At 41.7% G+C, this 13914-nt stretch overlaps 1 protein-coding gene across 1 annotated transcript; it reads right to left on the bottom strand.

Moving 5' to 3' along the window:
* Positions 1-264: 264 nt before the first annotated feature.
* On the bottom strand, positions 265-13622 carry LOC141009828 (cadherin-23-like). The gene is made up of 23 exons (XM_073482546.1): positions 13235-13622; positions 13013-13129; positions 12675-12899; positions 12332-12501; positions 11629-11766; positions 11255-11374; positions 9998-10175; positions 9549-9760; positions 8828-9022; positions 8620-8733; positions 8401-8530; positions 7818-8081; positions 7575-7736; positions 5781-6037; positions 5598-5695; positions 5349-5469; positions 5179-5258; positions 4999-5039; positions 4793-4853; positions 3941-4070; positions 3194-3313; positions 2753-2863; positions 265-2116 (listed from the first exon to the last, which is right to left on the bottom strand). Exons 1-23 carry the CDS (start codon positions 13512-13514, stop codon positions 1775-1777), a joined length of 3666 nt encoding a protein of 1221 aa, XP_073338647.1. The 5' UTR covers positions 13515-13622; the 3' UTR covers positions 265-1774.
* Between the last annotated feature and the right edge of the window lie 292 nt (positions 13623-13914).

Below are 13914 nucleotides of genomic sequence, written 5' to 3'. Positions count from 1 at the left end.
ACAACACCCACGTTGTTATCAGTTTTGTTTGTCTTGAATTGCCAGTTATATTTTTGTCTGTTCATTGTACCTGTGAGTACAACAGAAATCAACCTTGAGATAGTCAGTGGAGGACAAATATTTAGTGTCATGGGTCATTAGGGTTTCTCAGATTCCCAGACCTTTCTTAGTGTCCGTCTGCTTCTTTTTAATATCCTGCTGCAGCAGTCGCCATGTTGTTCTTGGCTGCTCTTCCACATAATCATCCCATTGACCGAGGTCAAAGGCTGTTGCATATTTCTTTTATTATCACAGATCATCCAACATTTCCCAACACAGATCTCAGGACTGGTGACAATAATGACAAAGAAATAAAAACTTACAAAATGGGAATATAAAAATTAATCTTAAAAACACACCACTCATCAGAAACAGCATCAGTTGTCATACAAAGGAAAACAGAACAACATATGTCACCATAACACGATATACACATACTCCAAACATCCAAAATGATCCCCTACCTATTTTGGTAAGCCAGCATTTTTCTTCAAAAATATCTTTTAATTCCATCACATTTTCTATAAAATAAAAAAATAAAGCAAACATCGCTCATTCAGAGCATAACTCTTTTAGTCCCGCGGGTGGCAGTGTGAAGTCTCTGTGGGCACAATGCCATCTTAACGTCTATAAAAAGTGGATAATTCATCTTTTTTAAATTCCATCTATAAGTCTTTGACTGCCTTTAATATCAAATTCTCATAAAAGATGCAAAGTTTTTTTTTTCTTTATGTGGCTCCAGTCTCGGACAATGTCATCCTTTTCTGCATTTTCATCACTTGAGAAGACATTCAGTTATTATTGAGGAGTCTCCTGCGTGACTGCCTCAGTCCACGCTTAAGATGAAGAGCTGGTCCAGGGTCTGAATGTTCAGTGTTGCCCTGCAGACTGAGAGTGTTTCTTCTTTTTGCCATTTATCCATAAAAGCTTTTTCATAAAACAGTTATTTCAACAATTGCACAATGGCGAGGGCTCCTCTAGCTCTTGGTGTCAGGTGAAAAGTCCACTCGACAAGCATTACTGGGGAAAATATTTGATGTGCTCTTTTCTGCATTAAATGTCCATCTATAATTTCCCAACAACAAAATGAAGCTAATATCAGAAAGAGAAAGTCTTCGTGTTCCAGCCTCACTCCAACACTGATTGAATTGTCTTGCAAAAAGAAAAAATACCATAACATGATAAGGAATTGCGTCATTTTCTCAAAGTCCCATTGATGGCCATCCGCTGGTCTGAGTGTGTGTTGTTTCATTTTTTTTGAGTGTGTGTATTTGTGTTTGTGTGAGTGTATGCAGTCCAGGTATGACTTCAAAAGGATACGTGAGAATGAGGCACCTTCTGACGATAATAAGGTCACGGTTCAAGCTTCTCCAACGTGGAGGCTTAGTCTCTCCTCCATTCAGCTCTTTGGATGAAAGTCAGTGACACCAGTTGGTTTTGTCTCGGTGAAGACAAGTGCCCTGCTTTTGATTTTTCATTCCCTAAAGGTCATTTGAATAAACCTTCTCTTGAAGCACCTACTGTGAGACCTTCAACATAAGATCCACTCAAACCAACCCAATGGTGAGTAAGTCCTCTTGCAGGCTGTCTCACTGATGCACTGAAGTTGGCTGATGGGGTTCCCTAGACTACACACACTCCTCCTCCAGTCCTCCCCATCCTCAGGGTGGTAGCGTGGAGGCACAAGGACACACACGAGTCATGGTTGTGCTCAGACCAGCGAGGCCTCGGCTAGTCATAACTCTGTGATCTCCAGGGGACTCTCCGACAGGGTGTCCCCGTCCTTGTGACGGTGCATCGGGGTGGACTTGGCCGACTCTGTGCGGGCGTTGCGCTCGGAATAAAGCCCCCCGTCAGCGTTGAGGGCCTCCAGAGAACGTGCCAGGGCGCGCTGGTCGTCTTCTGGCAGGCTGTTAAGGTCAGAGGTCAAAAGGGTCCCTGTGCTGCCATGGACCACGTGAACACCTTCGGGACCCTTTAACTCCACAGGAAGTTTGTGCTTGAAGCGCAGAGTGCCACGACCTCCGCCCATGCCCAGACGCTCATCTTCATCATCGTCCAGGTCACTCTGGATCAGCTGTTGAAGGAGGACAGGAGAGGAGAGGGAGGGGATGAATGACAAGATGAGAATGATTAAAGCTGCTGATTCATAACATGTTTATACAAGACATCAGGTTAACAACAATATGGCAGCTTTGTAAGTGAAAGCTTTGGAAAGAGGAAAATCAGTGGAAGGAGAGAAATTAGTAGATAACTGTAAAAGAAAGCAACCTGAAAATGAAGAGAGACAATAGATCAGCAGAGAATAACAGATTTCATCCCAGATCTGGTTTAAATACTTGCAAACAATTCTGAAGTTGTCTGAGGAGTGCACTGGGAGTTTCCACATCAGAGCATTTCAGAAGTGTAGGCAAGCGTAGAAATCGCACTCAATGCTCCATTTCCAGTGATTGTCTAAATCTTCTGGCAATTTCAATCTGGTAAACACCATCCTCAGCTGAACTCTGACAAGTAAGTACATACTCTATGTGACCCAAAGTCTGATTCAGGGTAGCAGAGACGGCAAAAGTAGTGAGTAGGTGCCATGTCAGAGCAGAAGACAGAGTGTCAGAATGGGAAATCAGAGGAATGCAAGGTCACTCTCCAGCGGTGTCAGACAGGAAGAGCACAGCAGCAGTTGCAGATAGTGCAGCAGATTTTCCTTCGAGCCCACCTCAGTGACTGATGAGTGATCTCCCTGGCTGGTGGACACATTGACAAGTCGAGCTGCAAAGAGCTTTTTCAGCCTCAGGTAGTCGTCCAGGACCACCTTGAGCAGGGAACCCTGGCAGGACGGCAGTTAGGATCAAACAGAGTGTGTAACACCATCCACCTGACACACCCTCACTGTAATCATTAATGAGAACCCACAGCCCCTAATCTGAACTGCTGCATCTCAACAGCCTATCTTCAAGTCCTTGAGGTCTCTCTCTTTGTTTTTCTTCTCAGGACATACTGGAGGAGGTCTTAGGAGCCGTCCTCTGACCTTGTCCCCCAATGCGTTTTGGGAAGGGTGGAAGGAGAGACTATATGACCGACGAAAAAGAGGCTTGTGAGATCGGACATGGTCGTGTGTGTGTGTCTCCCTGGATAATCTAGCATATAGGTGTCTCACCTTGATGGGCCCCTCCCTCATGATCTGACCCAGTTTAGCAATGTTGTCGTACTCCTGAATGGCTGCTCTCAAGTAACGATCGTCCTCAGGCTTCGCTTGAGGCTCTCGACCAAATGTACCCTGTGAGAATCACACACACACACACACACAAACACACACACACACACACAAAGATGCAAACTCCTATTATTCTGAGAAGACAGATTTACTCGCTACCTCTCAGCATTGAAGCCTATGGCAAAATACAGAGTTTGTACAAAGTCTTGTGAGTTTGGAAAATTCTTAATTTTAACTGTTATATTTTGAAGGTTAGGAATATGCTTGAATTTTAATAAACCACTTTAAAAATGCTTCATTTTCAATATAATCTGATGTTTCATCTACACATTCTCTATTCTTTTAATAATTTAAATGAATCGATCCTGTCGTCATATTTGTTTTTGTCACCTGGCATCAAAATTGGAAATAATTCTGAGCAAAACATGAAATCAGTTAATATGGTTAACAGCTGGTAAAATAAACAAAGTAACAATTTACATTGATTGCTGCGTCTACAAAAGAATTCTATAAACTTAATTTTCTGCAATTGCATTTATAGTATTGATTTATATGCCATGTTAAAAACTGTCTATAAAGTCTATATATTTTTTTTTGTACTACTAAGGCTGAAAATATAATCTATGAAGCTCCTCTCTTGAGAGTGTTGTTGTGAAATATAAATGAGCTCAGGTTGATGTTGGTACTGACGTGGGTGCGTGCAGGGCTGTTCCACAGGTCAGTTATTTCACTGAGGTTTTCAGGCAGGTCGTCCTCGTGGTCAGCCTGAGTGGCCAGCTCCAGGTTGCGGCAGAATGGGTCCAGCCACACTGGATTAGCCCTGCAAGGGGCAAACAGAATTAAACATATCAGCAACAAAAAGACAAGGAAGTATGAAGTAAGTTTTTACCTGTTTTTACCGTTGTTAGATTAGTGTCATGGGCTCTAAAGTTAAAATATTAGATTCCCAGCATGATCTGATAAAAATAAACGACATTTTCGGATGTGAGGTTACCTTAAGGAATAGTGTGACATTTTGGGAATTATGCTTATTCGCTTTCTTGCCAAGATTTAGATGAGAAGATTGATACCACTCTCATGTCTTATGCTAATTTTGAAGCTAGGGCAGGCTTGGCTTTGCTTGGCTCTTTCCAAAGGTAACAAATCTGCCAACCAGCTCCTTTAAAGCTCCCTAATCATGTTACATCTTGTTTGGTTAATCCTTCCAAAAATCAAAATATAAAACAACACATTGTAGTTTTGTGAGGAGTTACATACTGGAAATATTTCTTGGCTGAGCACACTGACATCCTGGAGTCTGTGCTGGTTGCCTGGCAACCTCAAAGTCTCAACTAAACCTTCAATGTATATAAAACCTCTAATTTTTAGGGTTTTTCAAGTCAAAGAAAAGTTTGTGTTTCATCTTCAGAACTAGTAACTCATATCTACTGAAAAAACCTTAAAAAAAACACACAAACTATACTTCGCAGAAGTGTTGTTGAGTGTGAATTCGCTTTGAGCAACGTGTGAAAAAAAAGCTGTGAAATGAAGCCATTATCTCACCCTTCAAATGAGTACTTGTTGGTGTTTGGCATGTCCAGGATATCCATTAGACCCTGGTTCCCTAGATGGTAGAGGACAGATAATTTTAAGAAAACAGCCACGCTGCAGTAAACTGACATGTTGTACTGCAATTTAACGGATGGTAAAAGCCACATCCTGTCGTTAACAGCTGGTGGGACCGTCCCCACGTTGAAGCTGCTTCTCACCTGTTGATCCTGCAACGATAGCTTTCAGCTTCCTCTGGTGTCTGCAACACAGCAAGAGACACAAGTCACAAGAAGGTAAACATGTTGATCACTGCATGTTTCAAATGACTCAGTAATTCAAAATTCAAACTTAATCTACATCGAAATTGCCTATTTTAGAGACTGCCGAAGGATTCTTACACTCTGCGATAGTGCCAGTTCATTGTGACAAACAAAATTCCTGCCAAGCACAGCAGCACAGCCAGGATAATGATGACCAGCTGTGAAACAGGAAAATAAAGTTTAAAAGCACAGAAACACAAAACATCTGCATCAGTCTTTGGCCTTCTGGAGATCCAGGCTTCGCAGACCTGTAGTGTGGTGATGTCGTCTGGTAGTTTGTCAGTGACAGCAGGCTGAACATCCACAGTGTTGTATGTCCTGAACAGGTTTCTCAGCTGCTCCTTGTTCTCGTCGATCATCTGAATAACTCTGCAAAACATGAAACACCAGGGCACAGGTAAAGTCAAGTCAGAACACAATCCATATGGGAGCTCTCTATAAGCTAGTATCATCATGTATCCTGGAGTGAAAGATTTATTTTATCGAGGAAGGCACACCTTTCAACATCCAGGATGGTGTTAGTCTGATTGTTGACAAAGTGGATGAGCATGTCTGTCTGTGCATAATTCACCCTGCCCTTCTTGTCCACATGGAACTGGATAACAGGAGACAAAGAGATCAGATAGTTATACAACACAAACAAAATTTATATAAAAAACATTACCATAAAAAAGCCTCACCTGTATGTCATCTAAGTTGACAATGGCTCCAGTAATGTTGGACAGCAGGTTGACAAAATCTTCCTGATTATCACGGACTATATCAGGGATCTCATTGAAGACTATCTTGACCCTCTGGTCATCTCGGAGAATATAAATATTCACGTTGGTAGTCGTACTGTGTCCGGCGGAATCACATGCTAAGATCTCTAGCTGAAAGTAGCCTGGGTTGAAGGCAGTGAAGAGGTCGTATGTTCGGATGATGCCATCTGTCAAACCTGTGGAAATCATGGGACAGAATATTGTTTCTGAATAAAAAAAGTTAATAGCTCATCGTTGTATGCAATGTATTATGCTGTACGTTTTTGTCATATCTCTGGCCAAGTCCAACTGAAACGTTGTTGAGAGATCTGAAAATATTCACTGGTATAAGGAACCATCCCTGTCTGGGACAAACAGTATGCACAAGATGAGAAGTGTGCCTGCAAGAAGCAAACACGTCTACAGGAAGTGTGAGAGTCAAGTCATGATGAAAGTCATTCATGGTGAAGCCATTTCAATTCATTTTTTGCATTAAACTAGATGCATTACATTTTGATTCAAAAACATTTCATATTACCCTTCATGTAATTAAAAGATATGCAGGGTGATATTCTATGTTTTTTCTTAGTCAACAAATCCAAAACTAAAAACAACAATGTCTCCTACCAACAAGCACTGCTTGTGTATCCAAAGCCTGATATATCTTGTCCCTCTGTGTCATAGAGCTTCATCCTTACCAAAAACAAGTCAGAAGCTATTGAGACTCAGCATGGTTGCTTTGGGGCTTTTCACAGGATGTAGTGACTTTTAAAAAAGCTTACATTGTGTATATGTCATCTTCCTGAAATACCACTTCAAGTTTGTTTAAAGATCTTGTTGTAAGAGGTAAACTGTATCCAACATTAAACTCGACACATTTAACTGATCAATCTGGGCAGTATGTCGAACGAAGCGAGAAGACTGAAGTAATCATCTTTTGTCCTTCTAAGTCCAGAGGCTGTCTCACCAGTATGCTAGGCCACCTCACCCCATATGTGAAGTCACTTGGATAAAACCTGGGTGTTAGCTTTGCTTCTGACAAATGTCTTGATAAACAAACCAGCTCTGTTGTTAAAAATAGTCATCAACAAAGAACCATTTTCAAACTCAAGCCAATGCCGTTTTTCCACAATATGAAAAACTCATTTATGCCTTCATTTCATCACAACTGGACTATTGCAATCCCCCACACTCAGTCCTTTCCCAGTCTTCATTAACTCGTCTATATTTGGTCCAAAATGTGGCTGCAGGAAAGCTGGTACTAAAAGTGTCTTCTGTGGCTACCTGGTCATTGTAGAACTCAATTTAAGACCTTGCTGATTATTTTCAAGGCTTTGAAAGGTCAGGCCCCGTCTAACATCACAGAGGTTATTCACTGGCACTCAGTGTCTGGGTCTTTTAGATCCGACAACAAATCCCTCCTCTATGAGCATTTGCAGTTGCTCCCACACGTTTGTGGAACCAGTTGCCTCCATTGCTGTTCTTAATTCTAATCTAATCTAATACGTTGCCTTGTCTATAAAATTATATTTTGTCCCTTGCTGTTTACTGTTGTTTTCGGTATGTCTTTTTTTAACTTTTAACTTTGTATTTTAATGCTCTTTTGTAAAGTACTTTGATTGGCTGTGTTTAAATGTGTTCTAGAAATAAACTTAACTTGGTTTGACAGGCATTGTCTTTAAACTGTGTATGAAGTTTCAAAGCAGCCTGAATGTTATATGTAAGGAGGCTCACCAATGATGAAGATGCTGCCAACGTCCTCACTGCCATTGCTCTGTGACTGGAAGTAGCGGATTGTTACTATATGGTATTGGACCAAGCTGTTATTGCCAATATCATTATCTATAGCCAAGACCTTGATCAGCTCTGAGCCCACTTTGGCATTTGCTGCAACTCCTGAAACAAGGAAGCAAAGAGGAAAAGTTACGGTGGTTCTACATAGACCAGAATGCACATACATGACAGAATGCAGATTACCTGCAGTGTACTCCGGTTTAGTGAAGTGTGGTTTCTGGTCGTTGATGTCTTCCAGTTCAATGCGGACTTCTAGCAGGCTGGGATCCCGGGCAGGGTCCAGGGCTTTGGCCCGTGCTGCCCTCTGACCCTTGGGAGGAGTCCAGCTCCTGTTGCTGGAAGCCTTGATGATGATGGAGTAGACCGGGGTCTCCTCCCGGTCCAGATCCCTGTGCAACTTCAGCTCTCCATCTAGACTCAAGCCAAAGTTTCCATCACTGTTTCCCCCTGCAGGAAGACATGGAAAGAATGTGTGTTGAGTCATCTAAAGCACTAAAGGAATTAGCTTTAAATAGAAAAGAGAGACAGATGGATCTATACAAATGTCCTCATTATTCCAAAGCTTTTGAAGTAGACCGACTTTCATCTGACCACACAAAGGATACAAGAGCTCCCAGATAAACTGGCTGAATATAGACACTGTGAAACTCTTTATCCTTTACTTTAAGGATTTTACTTTGGGTGGGTTAACATAAATCATGTCAGTAGCAGGTAACATGAACTGCAATATACAACAACATGCTGTGTCTGTTGAACACTGTATCACCTGCAATAAAGTAGTAGACGACTGCGTTCGAGCCCTCATCTGCGTCCACAGCCCTGGTTACGTTCCCCACCACAGTACCTGGACGGGAGTGCTCAGGAACTGTGAGCTTCTGGTAAGTCAAGCCGCCACTCTAAGGTGCACACATACACAGACAGTTTGATAGCACTTCTTATGTACAGATAACCACATTAGGACACATTCAGAGACCTTCATACTCACCGGTGGTTTGAGGAAGACTGGTTCATTGTCATCAATGTCCAACAGCGCCACCTGCAGAGGCTGTGTGGTCTCGTAAGGCACTGGCTGGCCCATGTCACGGGCCACAATGATAAGCTGAGAGAGTCGTTTACACTCAGTTAGAGACACACGTACCTATAAACTTAAATTCATTAACTGCACATACTGCTCACACAGACAGTTGACTCACGCTGTGCAGGGCCTGTTTCTCTCGGTCCAGTTTGACAGTAGTGGTGATGACTCCAGACATGGCATCGATGTGGAAGTTTTCCCAGTCTCTGTTACCTGCTCCCGTCTGCAGAAAGGCATAGCGGACCTCTCCGTTCACCCCCTCATCAGAGTCTGTTGCATGCACCTCATACACTGGCAGGCCTGGGGGCTGCTCCTACATGGGAAACAAAGATGGTCAGTGTGTGCTTGTGTGAACTTCTAAAATTGAATCTTACAGTTGCAGTGCGTATTTAGAATTATGTTTTTATTAGCATATAATCACCTGAAACTAAGAATTAAACAGAGGGATGCAACTAAATCCTGCACATCAGGTCTTTAAAGGTCAACTGCAAAAGAAATATTTGCAGTTTTCCAGATGATTCCTCAAGTTTAAGTCAAAATCTGGACCTTTTGCCCCACAGTCAAATTGACATCACATAGCAAGAAGAGCATAGGTGCAATTAATAACATTAAATCTGCAAGAACAGATTGTGATTTTAAATGAAAGAGAGCATTCGATTAGTTTGGGTATCGAAAGAGGAAAATGTGGCCCAGTGAATCTCTGCTTTTGTGTGAATTGTCATTTTTTTCTACAAAAAACTTATATCATCAATAAAATCTGTAAAAAAAAAAAAGAAAAAGAAGAAGAGCATGCAGACAAACCAACAATGACATACATAGGGACACGTGAATGTAATTACCTCTGAGATATGAATAATGGTTCCATTGGCAGGCCTGACGAACACTGGTCTGTTGTCATTTACATCTATGACCGTAATGATTAGATCTGCAGTGCCCCACAGTGGAGGACGCCCCTGGTCTGTAGCCACCACAGTCAGGTTGAAACGTTCAGAGGACTGAAGCAGACGACGAGAACGCACCAGCCCTGTGTTTGGATCGAGGGAGAACGCATCTGAAGAGACAAAGAATGATCAGGGACTGAGTATAGATATAAAGGCTGAACAATACATAGTTTTATACATGCCTTTTGATTGCGATTGACATTGTTTTCACTAACTAAATTTGTCATAAATAAGAACCACAATTTACTTTAAGAAATATTAAAGTTTTTACTGTGAAAAAGTAAACAGTTTTACTCAGACCAATTCATTCAGAAGATTCATTTCGGCTTTTATCAGTATATTCATACCTAAGTGGGGTCCCACCATGCTGTAGAGTACTGCTCCATTTTCTCCTTCATCCAAGTCAGTAGCCTTCACTGTGATCACAGATGTCCCACTGGGCTCATTCTCAAACACGCTGGTGTTAAACACTCTTTCCGCGAAGCGTGGCCGATAGTCATTGACATCGAGAACTGTCACCAGGACCTGAAAAGTACCAACAGGCAGATGAAGTGTGAGGAAGCTTGCAAACACAGAATATTCCTGACAGAAGGTTTTAATCAGTGCTGGGGAAGAACTAGTTACATGTTACAACATTATACTTCCTACACACTGGTCCAAAGTTGTGGCATCTTTTGGCGTATTTACGGACAATGCAGGTCAGTAAAGCCGTATCAGTGCAACGTAATTAATGGTAGGATGGCTTACAAGGAGGTGTCTCTCCATTCATTGAGCATTATGTACTCAAATTTTAAGGCTTTTTTAATTGGTTCTCTTGTTTTCGAATTTTCACTGCTTTTTGTCTGCCCATCAGACTATTTAGCTTTACTGCGGTTTGAAACATCTGTTAGAAAAGTATTCAGAAAGTAATCAAATGTAATAAGTTACATTACATTGATGAAATAATCAAAATAGAACATGACTTTTTACATTTTTACAGGGTTACTAGTAATATGTAACCTCTTACATTTCAAAAGTATGGTAACCTTCCCAACAATGGTTACATTCTAGAAAAGTAGTAGGAACCCTAACATGTAGAGCCCAACCAAATCACTGGCATGGCCACTATCATCTGCATATTGTAACTTTTCAGAGTATCACACAGTGTGTATTTCTGACAGTTGAATACTTCAGTTTTCCTGCTCAGTACAGACACATTACAATAACCAGAGACAAAGACTAAATTGAAGGGTTCCTTAAAATTAAGGTAAATTTAAGGAATGTTTATATAGTGTATCATGGTTTGCTGTTAAAAAAATTGAAGAATACTTTTTAAAAATGTTTTATTCTCTATTCTCAAAAAGACATAATCACGGGCTTCAAAAATCCAGAATTGTTGGGCCCTATTTCATGCTGATCTCAACATCCTGATGAAGTCTTTGCTCAAATAAATTAATCAGCAAAATATAATAAATAAGTATGTAGATCAAGGTTTTCATAAGACCTACAGTGTCAGTTCAATGTATCATATTGAGGTTTCTCATTTGCATAAAGTTTGGTAAATGATACATATTCAAACCCTGATTCACAAGAGATCTTGTGTCATTACAGCCAGTCTCCTCTACCTGGACAGAGTTCTCTCTTCTGTTGTTGGAGCTGCCGCCAGGGTTGTCACGGGCAACAGCTGTTAAAGTGTAGTGGTCCTTTGTCTCTCTGTCCAGAGGGGAGAGGATGTAGATCTCTCCCTGACACAGAGGAGAGGAAAGGATTAGGAAGGAAGTACAGAAACTGACTGGGAGTGGTGGTTGTATCAAGACATTTATTTAAGTGTGTGACAGAAATCGAGCATGGAGGTCAAATATGTAGATTGTCTTTACTGCACTCAAACATTTGTTTAAACTTTAACTTCCAGGCAGGATGATGTTAAATGTTGACATCCAGCTCTGATAGGGAGCAGTGTGTATGGCTGATTCAACTGATAGAGTAAAGGTTAACTCACAGTGGATGGTTTGATGGCGAACTTGCCTTCCCCGTCTACCAGGCTGTACTCAATGACAGCAAAGAGGCCGGAGTCAGCATCTGTGGCGCTGACGCGAACTATGATGGTGCCCAGGTCCACGTTCTCAAACACAGGCTCCTACAAACACAGATAAAGATACAATTACTGTATGTCAAATCAAATGACAATTTATTTTATATATATCACTGAGATCTAGTGTTGGGACAATGGGATTTGTTAATAACTCTTAAATTATGCATTTGCTAAAATGTGGCCTTTCTCAATAAATAAAATAATTACATAAAAAGTATATTATCTTAACTTCTTTCAGTTCGCTTCTCATCTTTATGATTTCATGCTCATGTGGTCGTTTTTGTCACATGGTCTCCTCTTTAATTCAATCAAGCCTAATCCAATGTCAAAGCAAAACATATTTCAATAAACTAGATCTGGATTTTTTTTTGGATCTGCAACAAATTGTACTGACTCATAGATACCAGCCACCTAGATCTGCCTGATTTTTTTCAAATAAGATCCATACATTATTCCCTAAAAGTGAGAAAGTGAGAAAAAAATCCTCTTAGTTAAAGGGGTCTATTCTGGGCCGAGACCCATCCTCCACCTAAGTTTCGTGAAAAACCGTTCAGCATTTTTTGTGTGATCCTGCAGACTTTTTTTCTTCTTCTTTTCTTCCATTTATTACCTGATATGAGGGTTGTAGGAAGAAGGGGTTGTTGTCATTCACATCCACTATGCGCAGATAAACTGGCAGCTCAGCTATCCTGGGAGGAGTGCCATGGTCCTGGGCCCGAATCGTGAAATTCAGCCATTGTACCTGCTCAAAATCCACCGTCTGGTTGGCTACAATCTTGCCTGGAAATTTTTTAACACAGTGATAGTAGGATTAGGACTCATCTGACCAAAGAAAATTGCACAGAATCACATTATAAGTCATACTTTACTTGGGGACGCTAGAAACTTTTGATGTGACTGATATTCACAATGTTGTTGAATTTGAACATGTTTGTGGGTGCTGGTGGTCATACCAGTGGAAGGGTCCTCCAGTCTGACGTATCCCCCTCGAGGCAGGTGGAGCAGCTGATAGATGACCTGGCCGTTGGGACCTTTATCCGGGTCTACAGCAGATACTGACAGCAGTGTCGTGCCTGGCTGAGCTCCTTCTAAAATCTTCTCGGTGAAGTTGGAAACTCCAAAGGGCCGGAAACGAGGGGCATTGTCATTCACATCCAACACGTTTATGGTTAGTCTTGCTATAAGGGAAAAGGTCATATTGATCAGGGAGAGACAGAGTGAACATTAGAAACATAGAAAATTGAATGAGGATGAAATCGAAGACAAGTTTAATGTAAGAAAATAGACTTACCATTGGGAACACTTCCTGACTTGTCAATAACTTCACTGGCATTGTCATGAACGGACACAATTATCTCAAATGTTGCTACCAGCTCTCTGTTGAGTGGGTTGCGTACAAACACAGCACCTGAAAATTCACCAAGACACATACCAAGTGTTATTTATTTATTTACCAACATCATGTCAAAATTAAATTATGTGAATCAAGATTTGACTGAGATCCATGTCTCACCAGTGTGTAAATCAATGCCGAAGGACTCCTGCAGGCCGTCCACTGGATTGTTCCCATCATCCTTTGCCTCCACTGAGATGATGTAATACTCCAGCCGGGGGTGCAGATCAGGGTCCTCAGCGGTCAGTGTGGCCACCACCACACCAGGCGGTGTGGACTCATTGACATTTATCATGGTAACAGGCTCTATAAAACGGGGTCGAGAGTCGTTTACATCATCCAGGATGACCGTCAGGGTGGCTGTGCCTGACATGGGGGGTGTGCCGCGATCAGTTGCCATGACGACCAGGCGGTAGGACCCACGGTCTTCTCTATCGAGGGTGGTGTTGCCCACCAGGACGGCTCCAGAGAGCGAGTCGACCACGAAACGATCCTGAGCGCCGCTCTCCAGTCGATACATCAGCCAGCCATTAGAGCCAGAATCAGCATCGGTGGCGGACAGCTGAGTCACCACCACACCTGGAAGAGATAAAGTAGTTACAAGGACACAAACACACTGTTGTATTCTTGTGGTCAGTCATTGCCCTTCCCAACATGTAAACCCTCAACCTTCACACAGTAGAGAGCGACGAAAGTGTAGATAATCACTGGAAGAAACTTTAAATTATTGATTCCAACTAATATTCTGTCAATTACAACTTAAACCTGCTGAATGTTGATTATATGTTGATTTATTATAT

The sequence above is a fragment of the Pagrus major genome, chromosome 15 (genome assembly GCF_040436345.1).
Source record: "Pagrus major chromosome 15, Pma_NU_1.0".
Lineage (NCBI taxonomy): Eukaryota > Metazoa > Chordata > Actinopteri > Spariformes > Sparidae > Pagrus > Pagrus major.
The sequence above is the reverse complement of the archived record's forward strand: the minus strand, read 5'-3'. Positions and strand labels throughout refer to the sequence as shown.